Source organism: Polyodon spathula, chromosome 19, assembly GCF_017654505.1.
Source record: "Polyodon spathula isolate WHYD16114869_AA chromosome 19, ASM1765450v1, whole genome shotgun sequence".
Classification (NCBI taxonomy): domain Eukaryota; kingdom Metazoa; phylum Chordata; class Actinopteri; order Acipenseriformes; family Polyodontidae; genus Polyodon; species Polyodon spathula.
This window is the reverse complement of record NC_054552.1, coordinates 32,986,415-32,999,171: the sequence shown is the minus strand read 5'-3', so window position 1 is coordinate 32,999,171 and position 12,757 is coordinate 32,986,415. Positions and strand designations below refer to the sequence as shown.

At 39.5% G+C, this 12,757-nt stretch overlaps 1 protein-coding gene across 2 annotated transcripts in view; it reads right to left on the bottom strand.

Annotated features, from left to right (window-relative positions):
* Positions 1-12,757, bottom strand: part of LOC121294641 (spatacsin-like) — a 35,743-nt gene that overhangs the window by 11,256 nt on the left and 11,730 nt on the right. For both annotated transcript variants that reach the window (XM_041218560.1, XM_041218562.1), the window contains exons 14-27: positions 12,560-12,732; positions 10,642-10,852; positions 9,994-10,197; positions 7,671-7,777; positions 6,643-6,788; positions 5,390-5,554; positions 4,133-4,199; positions 3,756-3,924; positions 3,343-3,551; positions 2,888-2,996; positions 2,383-2,542; positions 1,263-1,538; positions 588-788; positions 151-258 (exon numbers count right to left, since the gene is read on the bottom strand). In XM_041218560.1, the coding sequence (XP_041074494.1) occupies positions 151-258; positions 588-788; positions 1,263-1,538; positions 2,383-2,542; positions 2,888-2,996; positions 3,343-3,551; positions 3,756-3,924; positions 4,133-4,199; positions 5,390-5,554; positions 6,643-6,788; positions 7,671-7,777; positions 9,994-10,197; positions 10,642-10,852; positions 12,560-12,732 (2,305 nt within the window). The remainder of the gene's footprint in view (positions 1-150; positions 259-587; positions 789-1,262; positions 1,539-2,382; positions 2,543-2,887; positions 2,997-3,342; positions 3,552-3,755; positions 3,925-4,132; positions 4,200-5,389; positions 5,555-6,642; positions 6,789-7,670; positions 7,778-9,993; positions 10,198-10,641; positions 10,853-12,559; positions 12,733-12,757) is intronic.

Here is a 12,757-nt window from a genome sequence, read left to right as displayed (position 1 = left end):
TAATCTGAACAACAGATGCATTATGCACATTAACATTTTGTGTTTCCATCCAATCACTAACGTACCTTTAGCTACAGTTATGGCATTACATTAACCTCCATCCCATTTTTAAGCATTTCGGGTCATCAACCTGCTGCAGTGAACACTTACACTGATCAGGCACTTCTGGAACAAGAGGAGCTTGGTCTTTGCTTCGCTGTAGTTTTTGTAATCGTTGCACAGCTCATACATTTGCAACATGTACACTAGCGGGGAGTCCTAAAAAGATAAGCACATAGTGAATTTACAAAGGGGTAGTCAGAAGAAAGATCAAATTTTAGATACTGATATTGAAAATGTTTCCAACGTTTTGCAATGGGAGTTATATGCACATCCAACACTACCCTTCGTGGTACTTTAAGAATTTATAACAATGGGATTTTGTCACAATAGTATCCATTTATGTGTTCTTGTTTCGGTGCGTGGATGTCTGTTTCTATTAAAGCTGATAACTTCAGAACGGCTTGCTGACTGATCTGAAGATTTGTAAACAACAGCTTTGTAATGGTATAGATTTTATACCAAACCACTTCAGACAAACACCCTACCTTTTGGAAGAGTTGGAAGCCTCTGATCAGGGATTTAATCCTTTGTCTTCTCACCAGAACCTTCCAGATGAGTGACAGGTCATGGAGATTCCACTCATGGTGTTCCACAGACTCTTGGATGTGGCTTGTAGCTTCAGCAATTGTGATATCATCGACTGAAGAAAGAACCCAGACGCAGAGACACTGCAGGATCTCAGAATCCTGTAATACATTGAATTCTTATTGTTAGAATTATTATTATGATTACCCTTTCATCAAGCCGTTCAAAGAAACGGGAAGATCAAAAATCAGAGTGCACTGGCGGCAAGACAAAAATAACCTTCCTTGTTAATCTGATTGCATCCCATGGCTTCTGAAAAGTAATGGAGGTCTCCAATTACTTAGAGCTGCAGGTTTATTCTTAAAATGCAGTCACCAGAGGAGCTGAGTAGAATGGTGTGAACAGTTCTAATGAGAGTTCTAATGAGAGAGATGTTCAGATTGAAAAGCACACACACAATATATTATATATATCTATATATATATATATATATATATCTATATATATAATATATATATATATATATATATATATATATATATTTTTTTTTTTTTTTTTTTTTTTTTTTTTTACTGTACTGTGCACGATAACCATCCCCCCATTTATAGAAATGCCACTCTGCCACTCTTCACTACCTGAACGCAGGCAGCCAGGACACTGAGGACAGGGCAGTGCTGACCCAAGGCCTCGGATAGAAGATAGCGCCACGGGCTGGGCTGGTCCTGGCTCAGCAGCAGCGCCTGGAACAGATCATGGGGCTTCTCTTTCTTGTTCTGCAGGACAGGCCTGGCAGCTTCTGGGTGTCCCTGATCGTTCTCTTCATCACTTGGAGGCACAAACTGCAGATTATCAAAAGCCAGAGAGAGGTGATCCTTCAGGGCCGGGCTAAACTCCTTCAGCAGTGCTTTTACCTTTAAAAAAAAAAAAAAGACAAAAACTGACAAACAGCAATTCAAAGGGCAGCATGCCGCAACGTTCAACATATACCAATGTTTGTATTCTTTAATTCCCTGAAATTATAAAAAAAGAAAAGTTTGCATCAGTTTATTTTAGTTAAACTACAGGGTGATGTTTTATTCATGAAGGTTGTTTCCATGATGAACCCATGCAGGTTTGAATTCCTTAAAGAAAGGTTTTAAGAAGTTCTGAAGAGGAACCATGGTGCTCTTGTGAAGCTAACAGAGAGTAAAAGCCTCACTCATGAATAAACTGTGCTAAAATGCATTCCCCACAGTGATGAAAATCCCCCTGAATCAATCCAACACTCCCTTCCACCTCTCTCTCTCTCTCTGAAACCTTCAGTCACCCCAGCGCCAGCTCTTTTACTCATTTTAATCTGTGCGCCGACTCAGAAGTTTATCGAAAAAAAAAAAAACATTCTGTTTTGATTCAAAGTTTTTAATTTTTTTATAAAATATAAGCTGGTATTAAATACAGTACTCTTAGACATTACAGAAAATAAGTCTTCCATTGCATTTCAGATAGGAACCCATAAATATTAAAACACTCAATAGTCTTACATTTAGATATAGTAAAAGGAACCTAACAAGTTCAATGACAAACATTTTCAGTGCCTTCAATTCAACTAAACTTGTTAAGTTTCTTTCAGAATCACTGAATTTCAGATTTCACTTTAAGTGTCACCTCATAAACATGCCTTTTGTGTGATAATTAGGCTCCTAACAAACCCGAAGCAGCTCATATTTGCACGCAGTCATTAAGTAAAGAGAAATATGCTTTTCAGGATCTACTCACTTGCTCTGGTTGGTAATTGTGAAGCTGGATGAAGGTGAGGAACTGCAGCCACTCATTCTGTCTGGCACAGTCCTGCAGGTAAGCTGTGCTCAGGGTCACAGCATGAAGCCTGCAGAACTCAGCCACCAGAGACCACTCCTGACCAGACTCATACGAGGTCCTGCAAGGAAAACCAACAGATTACAGGAATCAAAAACACTTCTCTGTTTATATTAAAGGATCAACAACTAAGGCTTTTAAAAATCATTTTATCACCTCTCACTACCAAATTAATATTCCAAGACCTGTTTACCCTGCCACAACACTATAACTGCACTTCCTGTGTTACTGGTACTACGACCTCACTTGACCCCACAATGCGTCCAATGGGCAGCCTTAACCTGTAATACAGGGCCCTATTCTTAAGTGCTAGAAATATTCTCTTAGGCTGAACAGAGATCAAAAAAATATAAAGGGACTGTTGCACTAATTATTTTTTGCCTTGGTTCTCCGAGGAAGCTTGTACCTGCTAATGTTCCTTCTCTCAAGGTTATCCAGCACAGCAGCTTCAACATGGATCAATAACTCTTCTGCTGTTTGTTTTTCAGTCTCTACAAGCTTCTGCAGCTTTTCAGCTTCAATAAAAGAAAGTAAAAAGTCTAGGCAAAAATCCACAGAGCACATTTGAAAACAACTGCCATCCAAACTTTTTCTGGGAATTGCTTTGGGATACCAGTACATTTGTGGTGCATTAAGAATACAAAACGTCTTTAAGAAAAGCAGCAGCAAAGGCAGTAGCATGTCCATAAAGTTCTGGATCCTGAGTGCATGAAAGCAACAGATAACCCTGATGACTCTGATAAGGACTGCTCCTGCATAATCTAATGATACCTTAGTTATAATGACATTATTATATAAAGTGTATGGGGTTGTGCATCTTCAAAAGATAAGCAGGCAACATGCATGGTAATGCTTAAATACCTAAAGCTTCTCTAAGCGAGGTGTTCTGTGACTCTTCAGTGCTTCTGGTCCAATGCTTCAGGATCAAATTTGCAACTTTTAAATCAACTCTGAACTTCAGGCTGCTGAGACCCAGTAATTCATAAAAGCAAACGCATGCCGCAGCCACTGGAGACTCGTCAAAGTAGAGGAGACCCAGTTTATATGCTTCCATGGCTGCCTGCGTCATTCTGAAACAAACAAACTGTCATTTACTGTACTCTGGGTGGTTAATGCTCCATACCGGACATAAAAAGATAACAGTTAACCAAACCAGTATTTCAAAAACAAAATCTACATTTAAACCTTCCAGATGCTCTGACTCGTAGTTAAACTACAATATTTAAAAAAATGTCCTATGCAAAACCTAGGAGGCTGTATGGTCTTGTACTTACTGCTCCCTTGCAGTAGAATTGTTTTTTGATAACTGCTGAACCAGAAAGGTCCCAAAAGCGAAGGATGGGCGGCCGTGGCGCAGATAGTACAGGAAATCCAAGCGCTCGGTAATGGCATACTTGTTCACAAGGTCAAGACAGGAGAAGTGGGGCAACTCGCTCGATGTATCTGTCACGAATGTGCAAAACAAATTTAAAGAAGATGATTAACAGTAATAACAGCAACACACAGTATACCACTAGCTATTTCAAATCTAAAGCTGGTGACCCTGTATATGTGTGAGTGCATCTTCCCCAAAGAATTCAGTGCTGAGCAATAATCCACCCAACACCAGTTACCATTTACCTGAGTATCACTACAGAAGAGAGATACATACCAACAGTCGCAAGAGTGTTGGCTGACTGCCACCCAAACTGCCTTGAAGAATCAAACGGAAACAAAGACTGCAAGAGATATAACAAGGTCTGTTAGTAACATACAAGTCCCTGGCCAAGCATGCACACAGCTTGTGCCTCTGCCCTGATAAAGACGCCATGAGCTACACCCACCAGCATGCTCGATGGAATCTCACTGCAACCAGCTGTGCAGTTTGATCATGGTCTGCATGACTTAACCTCAAGCACTTCTGATATACGAGATTTAACATGACTGCAAGAGGTTCTCAAGCTATAGCATACAGTAGGTACAGGGTAACTAGAACCATCGGGGAAACCATTAGCCACAATATCATTATTTTTTACAGGAGTTGCTTTCTGTGACAGACCTCTAGACATTATTTTTTATATAAATATGGTATCTAACAGCAAGAACACTACTGTATATTCTCCCATAGCTGCTCGTCTGATATAACACTGCCAGTGTTCATTTATTTGTTTAATTTAGCTAGCAAGGCTTACGTATTCCTGTATCCTCCAAGTGTGACAAACAGCATGAAGGCTAATATATCACAGACATCTGTTCCCTTTAGGCTCTGCTTACTACTGACTAACCTTCCCTCCAGGTTATATCTAAAGGGAGGTGATTAGCAAAAGATGTCATGGCCTATAGCTTAAGAGATTAGCACACTTTTAAACAGCTTTGAAGAGATGCCATATTCTGGGGGTGGTGAGGCAATAACACAGTTAATAATTCTCTATAAACGTCTATCCAGGCTTTCATTTAAACAGGAATAAAGATGCATGCATCTGGCCGTTTAAACTTTAAATCCGAAGTGTACTTTTTATTTTCTGCAATATTTGTCTTGTTGAGAAGATGAAGATTGAAGCACCAACTTTGATGTACATCTAGACATGTTCTCTTTTTATCAGTCTTTCATTGCTTTCATTTTAGAACTGCTCCAAAAAGCAGGAGAAACGTATTTAATTAGATCTTCAGGGTTCAGCGTTTTCTTCAGCTTGTCCACCACAGCAGAGTAGGTTTTGTGAGTGGCATATCTATATTCTCACACTAGAAAAAAAGATACCTGGTACTCAATGTATGACGGCGTATGTATGATCTGAGTTGGTATGATCTGAATCATCATATTAAAAGGTGTGGTTTGTTTGGTATTTCCCTTGAAAGACATGTATTTGCAGTTGCATGTAGAACTTCTGTCCTAGGAGAGTATGACAGGGTTTGACAGTCTCACAGGTACCTGGACGAGGTGATAGACAGAGATGTCCGGGGGCGGGACGCCTCGAGGAGTGGTCTGTGGGAACAGCGCCGATTTCAGTTTGGGGTAGGGAGCCAAGGCCATTTTCAGGAGCTGCGGGTCCACTTTCCATAGGGAGTCATCTTCCTCTTCTTTGGCACTAACAACCTGTTGGAATCGGACATGATACGAGATGTGTGACAGAAGAGAGAATAAGAAGAATCACAACCCATTTCTGCAGGCACAGAGCACTGTACAGATCTGTCTCATTAATGACTTTGAATCTCAGCGGCTCTAGCTTGCTGCTCAATCAACTCACTATACAGGCGTATACATGTACAGAATGCAAACTGTTTGTGAAGCGAGTACAACAACCACAAATAAAACGTCTTCTGAAACACATTATCTATCAGAACACATCTCTGAAAATGGATATGGAAACAAGTATATAAATAATCCATTCAGTTTTAGCAGGCAATTTATTTTAATAAAACGTAAAAAACAACAGCTGATATGTATTAAATGATTCTCGTATCCTTTATGAAATTCCACTGGCATTTGCATTACGACTTGAACATTACAACTCAACTATGCCCTTTTCGTGCAGAACTAAGATTCAATATTGTAAATGAATTTAGAAGACGTGTCAGATATTTGGCACGCTCCAGATTGGCTTTATAAGATTTTGCATTCTCACCTGTTAAACAAATACAAAAAAATGTAGACTCTATTACAGTCAAAACAGATAAGTTCAGAAAATGCAATAAAAATAAGCAACCTTACTTTGTATTATCTATTAACAACTTGTGTCCACCCAGACTGTTAAACAACATTCAAAAACCTCCTCTCTTAAAATACCAAGCAACCTATTTATTTCAGTATAAATAGTTTTTTTCAATGCAACGTATAAGACTACCAAAGTTCATAAAGTGGCCAGCATCAAATACAGCTCATATACAGCACTGTTTATAACGCAGATGCTTTTATACACATTCTGTGCTGTATCCTGTGCTGTGGTACCATTGTGTTTAACTGAACCTTCTTTCTCCTGGCACCCACAGTAAAAGACGACACATGTTCTCTGTTGTTTTCCTACCCAGCTGATTATAACCCATGATGCACATAATAAAAATATCAGGACGGTGTTGTGTACCGACACGTTACAGACAACGCGGGTTCAGTAAAGCAATGCGTTTCTTGCAACCGCTGCAGGGTGTTCTGTAACCCTGCAGAGAGAAGCAGTCAGCTTAGTGCACCTGATCAAAGCCTCCCGGAGCGAACATGATGGTTGCCAAGCCCAGCAAGGTGTGCCCCTCCAGCAGCATGCTGCTCACACTGGCCTGGTTACTGGGTATCTGGATCTGGGCATTTGTCAGGCTGGACTGAAAAATAATGCTGGGGTCTATAACAGTAACAACAACAACGAAAAAAAAAAACACATTAATGCAACCATGATAAAGTCTGAAATATATATATATAAACACACTATATAATATATATAGGTAGTGCATCCATAGTGGTACTATAATACAGCTCTTTCTGACAGGTCCTGCAGGGGTAAACTGTTTCTCTTGTGTTATTGTTTCACGCTCTTTAGCGGTGTCCATTGAGTACAGAATTACAGTAACACTGCCAAATAATAATTTGAACTGAAGTTCAATCATTTTTTTTTTTTTTTTTTTGTAAAAAGCAGCCAAACATATTTCGATTTTGAGCACACAAAAAAAACCCATTAAGGCAATGGTTGTCTTTTATTGAAGTTTGAATTAAATAAAGTGGGCTGCAAATGTTTTGACCAGAAAGACTGACCAGTACAGTTAATGCTACATTGTATTGAAATGCAACAAGCATTGTGCTCCTTCACTTTCAGTTTGCGTAAATTGATTCATTTGTCTGCTCACATTACAAATCAGGACTGCGAATGATTGGTGGAGCCCTGCAGCTTCCTTTGTGTAGTTAGACAGGCTCAGAGCCTGGAAACAGGCATCACGTGGCTGCAGAAATAATTTCTGAGACACACTTTGTATGTGGTAATACATGTAGTCACAAATAATTCAATGCTGCCTTAAACATCTCCTGACAGGCTGCTACAGCTTTTGATCAAGTGCTGCTTCCCTAGGGGTTTATCCTTGCTGACAGTCAATAAACTCTGGAATCTCATCGGGGTTGTTATTCCTTCAGAATGACTTTTCTATTTGTAGACAGTGCACAACACTGACAAAGACATGGTCTGCCATTCAACCCAGTCTGCAGCATTAACCCCCGATATGCCGCCTCCCCTTACCTCTTGGGTTTCTAATGATTTCCTGTATTTTCACTAACAACTCAAACCAGGGGTGTGCTTCATACAAATCCTCATCCTTCAGAATGGGACAATTGGATTGGTCTAGCCTTAAAAAAAAAAAAACACACACACTATATAAAAACAGCTTACAAAAATACAAACTATGTAATAGCCCCATTTTTGTTTCAGATTTTGCTTCCATACTTAGTAAAAATATTTTAAAAACTTATTTTACTTTTTTTTTTGCCATACAAAAAAAAAAAAAAAAACATTAAAAACAGCTGACTTTTTATTTGGAAGTAGAAAACAAAAGTGCACCTTACTATAGTTAGTGCAAGGGGGTAAATGACTGTACAGTCCACATGTTTCATACACCTTGAATAAACCTGGGATTTTCTGCTGAAAAAAAATTCTATGTGCTTTCTGAAAAACAGCCAAGCTCTCAAAAGATCTGCACAAGGAAACAATTACCATAACAAAGAAAGATGTTTTCACAGAGCTCATGCATGACAGTACGTTCCAGATGTTTGTAACCAGACTGTTTACAGCAATTATAGGACATATTCTCAAGGTTACGCTACGCACAAACCTCTGTACAGCAGCTTGAACACATTCTGTTCAGTAACGAAAAGGACCACTTCAAACTCTGAAGACACCACCAGACACAAATCAAGAAGTTCTTGTTTCTCTGAGTTTTATATCAAAGTATTTCTATATAAAAAGGAAGTGCAGGGAGCAGGGATTAAGAAGAAGATTTATGTATTCACTGTGAAACTGAAGCCCTCTGGCCAACATTTTTCATCCAAGACTAGTTCCTTTTAATCTTCTCAAATGCTAGGTTATTTCAGTTTGGTTCTTATTCTTAGTTCATACCACAGACCACTGTCAAAGGCATTGAAATATCCTTTCTAAATAAGTAGTAAGGATCATTTAATATGTAGAGCTACAGCAATATGAAAGTATTCAAATTGCATTTGTGTACCGCTTGATTTTAAGAATGCTGTAATTAGTGGTAACAACATGTGTTACACATTTATAAATTGCTGCAGAACTATCTGCCAAAGCATCTGAGGCAATGCCTTCATCTCTCTCCGCCAGCTTGTTACACAGCAATGCGAGAACATCCGAGTGAGAGACAGACTCCGACAGCATTCTGGTTTCTGCAACACCTGCTTTTTTATTTATATTTAATGTTGAACCACTTAATGTGCATATCCATGGCAGCATGGAGGGTGATATGATGAGCCCCAAGGGCTTTTTGTATGAACTTATTTCACATGACCAACACTTGGGAAATGTCACCGTCTCAAACTCCCAGCGCTGTGCAAACTGGTTTTGATCAGAAAAAACAATACTTCACATTACTGTACAAGATAACAGCTCTGATTCATCAATGTGGTAAAGTTTAATTACTGGGAAGACACAGTAAATTAGACTTTAATTTATCAATGTCAGGCTGCATTGGGAATTGCAGTTATGGGGAAAAAAAACCTGTCCTAAGTGTCACACAAATTTGCAGAAAAATATTCTGAAACATCACAGTGGTACATCTTAGAAATGCACTACTTATATAGAAGTCAAGTGACCTGCCATTTCTACAAAAAAGAAAAAAGCACCTCGATGATACGTTTCAGAAGTCTTTGTCTACTTTGATACCATCGACTGCAAAGCTGAATTATCATCGCTTTCTCAGCATATCAGCTGGCTTCGCATGTACAGAAAGAATGGCATGTGTAGGAGACATGGTTTTCCAGATTTAACAGAAGTGCATTCAATTACAATCCACAAAGATCAAGTCACCTCTGGAACACCCCTGCTGTACGAAGGCTGGTGTTACGATGCACATTCAAACCGAAAATGTAATTGCAACTCAAAATGCAGCAGCCAAACATCACGGAACAAGAAAACGCAAGTAGCTCTTTGCTTATTATTTTAGAAAAATGCCATTGGTTGCAATTGCATGTGTTAAAACTGTCTAAAACTACCACCATTGCAATAGATGACTGGACCACTTTACAGACAGACACAGCTGGTTCTTCTATTCTCTCAGTCTGGACAGACAACATTCTGAATCCCTTACTTCAACCAGTCTGGAAAGAGAATCAGAGCCTCAAAACTTTTATTGTTTAATAGAGCAATACGATAATTGTGACACTCGCGTGTTTTCTATAAAGCCCCTGAAGCACGCAGGTACTGCTCTGTAAGCTTTACTGTTTGCACAGGATCCCCCCAGTTTCCAACAATATCTTTCTTGGTCATTTAAATTGTAATGCAGTTGCACGTGGTAACTCCAAGTTAAACAGGAAGGGTTCTTTACACTTACTGGTAGTATTCCAGATAGACATAGAGCAGGTATCGCAAGCTGTTCTCCAGACAGTAGTGGATGAAGTGTGAATGGAAGTCTAACCCGTCAGAGGAGTGATACCCTGGGACGGGTTGAGTCTCCTGCATCACCCCCCCAGCATGGCCCAGCCTCACCAGGAGTTTCTCCAAATCAGCTCGTTCAGACGGGATGAACACTCCCCTCCTGTTCGGGACACACAGGAAGGGATGGCAGTAAGTGTGAAAGCATGAAAGTGACGACATGTAAGACAGTTCATCAATATTCATTTTTAACAGCACATAGAGTGCATGCAAACACAGGGACACACCGTCCAGTGCAAAAAAAAAAAAAAAACTCATTACCGCTGTGGTGTCTGACAATCAGGTGCTCAATTGAACACTAAAGGCAGCAGTAGTGCATGTGTTTTAACTCCCAATAATTTACTCCAGAACTGTCATCCCAGTATGAAATACTGCACCAACTTTGGAGAAGATGGTCTTCTGTAGTTTAATATCAATCAAGCCTCAAAGGGAAGCCCATCAGAACGAGGTCAGTTTGGTAAAGATGTTTCGAAAAGAAATCTTTAAAGACTCGTTTTCAGCAGTAGCCTGGCTCTGCGGGTGGGTGCTTGTGCTATGAAATGCGTACCTTGCCAGCAGGTCTAGTATTTCATTCCTCATGCGGCCGCTGCAAAGTGTGCAGTGATTGACAATTTCTGCCGTCAAGGCTGGCCATTGGCTTTGATCTGAAGGCTCGTCAGCGAGCGGTTTGAAGGTTTCAACCCAATCATGGACTCTCTGTCGATCGTGGAGAGATGTGAGGTGCATCCACAGGACTTCAGGATCACAGGATTGCAGACCTGAAAAACACCAAAATCACACACACACACACACACACACACACACACATTACTGAAATGGTGCAAGCAGGAGTTCAAGAAGCAGGTAACGTCCCCAATAAAAGATTAGACACGGTTCATTTAACAATACTATCGATTGAAGATCTATAAAAAGAGCTAAAAAGCATGTCATGAACTGCTACTTTGACTTTCAATCAAAAGCTTTGAAGGTAAAACAAACTAACAAACACCTAAAGCAATAAAATAACTGACAGAAATATAACAAAACAACAGGGATACAGATAAAGAATTTGTCTCCAGGGTTCGATATCTGGGTAACATCCATTCATTGGTTTCAGCAGGTAAAAAGAGTAGTGACCACCGAGCTTCAGTCCTCAGCATCTGCAAGTGGGCTACAGTGGTGAGGTAACATTCCAACTAGAACTATTTGTAGAACTTCAAACGAAATGCCCTGAACTAAACTGACAGTATCTGGTTGCCAATAATCAGTTTACCAACATTTTTTTTGTTTGTTTGTTTTTTCTTTTTCCCCCCCAATACGATCCAGCAGGAAGAAAAGCATAACCCAAATGAAACATCAAATAATCACTTTGTAGGAATGGCATACAAGAAATCAAACTGTAATTTACTATACTCTCGAGAGCAAATAAAGAAACCAGAGATTCCAGCGATCAGGAATGTTCCAGCAGTATCTTTGAAATATGAAACAATAATGAGAAGCTTCAAAACGATCAAACTATGAAAGAGGACCTTTTGAAAAAAAGGTTCGGAATTCTTAAGGGATATTGTACACTGACTAGGGAATACTGTCTGAGCACATATACATAAACAGAGAGAACAATAGATGGGTTTTACTGAGTTACATCAAAATAATTCCATTTAAGGTTTATGTGAAGTCATAAACTATGAGATCATATATAGAGGATGATTAGAAAATATGCTTACCACATCAATGGTATGGTGCGTTAATGTGGTAAACTTACTTTCTAATCACACACACACACACACACACACACACACACACACATATAATAAAAATTAAAAACATGTCCAGAATAAAAAAAACAAAACCCTGAGATCTAAGATTTTGCATAAAATCCCTTTCAAGTTTCGATTTGTTGGTATAATATCTGGCTCAGGACATTTTAGAAACTATGACACTTGATATCAAGTGACATGCAGATAAGGGCGCAGGAGACAATCACAGAAGTCATTGCTCAGGTAGGGCAGACCCCTAGGTTTTCTGAGTAATTCCACTGAAGATGGTTTTTCACAGCAGGTATTTAAAGTGCTGATGGGTTTGCAAGCTGTTTGGAAGAGAGTTTTCCTTTCACCTGGGAAGCTGACATGTTTACTGTCATGCTGCTGTACCGAGGCTGTAAACTGACAATACAAATAGGTTGTGAAACTAGCAAATGCAACTGATTCTCCACATACACTTTCCTCAGTCCTTTCTTAAGAACTAACTAATCCATGCGTGTCACAACTGCTTTAGAAATAATTCTCTGTATATTGATCCATGCAAACCAGCTTGCCTGGCTGGGGTCTTTGACACATACAGTACGGCACACAGACCTCAGAGTTCAGTCTTTAATTGCTTTCTTTGGGATGTCTTTTGCAGTTTTGTTATTACTATGCATCCTCAGGGGCTACAGGAGTGTATTTCACATCAACTCTTCCATGCAAATGGAAGTGCTTAACACTTGCCTTCCTTGGACATTCTTGAAAGAAGGATATTCTCCTGAATGTTTTTATCCCACCACCTTGCCCAGTCCAGCAAAACTGTGGAAATCTCAGTGTGCTGCAAGAGGTCTTGGGAGTTCATGCTTTTGTCCAGAATAGTTTTATATTTTGGGTCATTCTGTTGCATCTGCAGAGGTCTTAAAATAGAGAAGTACAGTATAT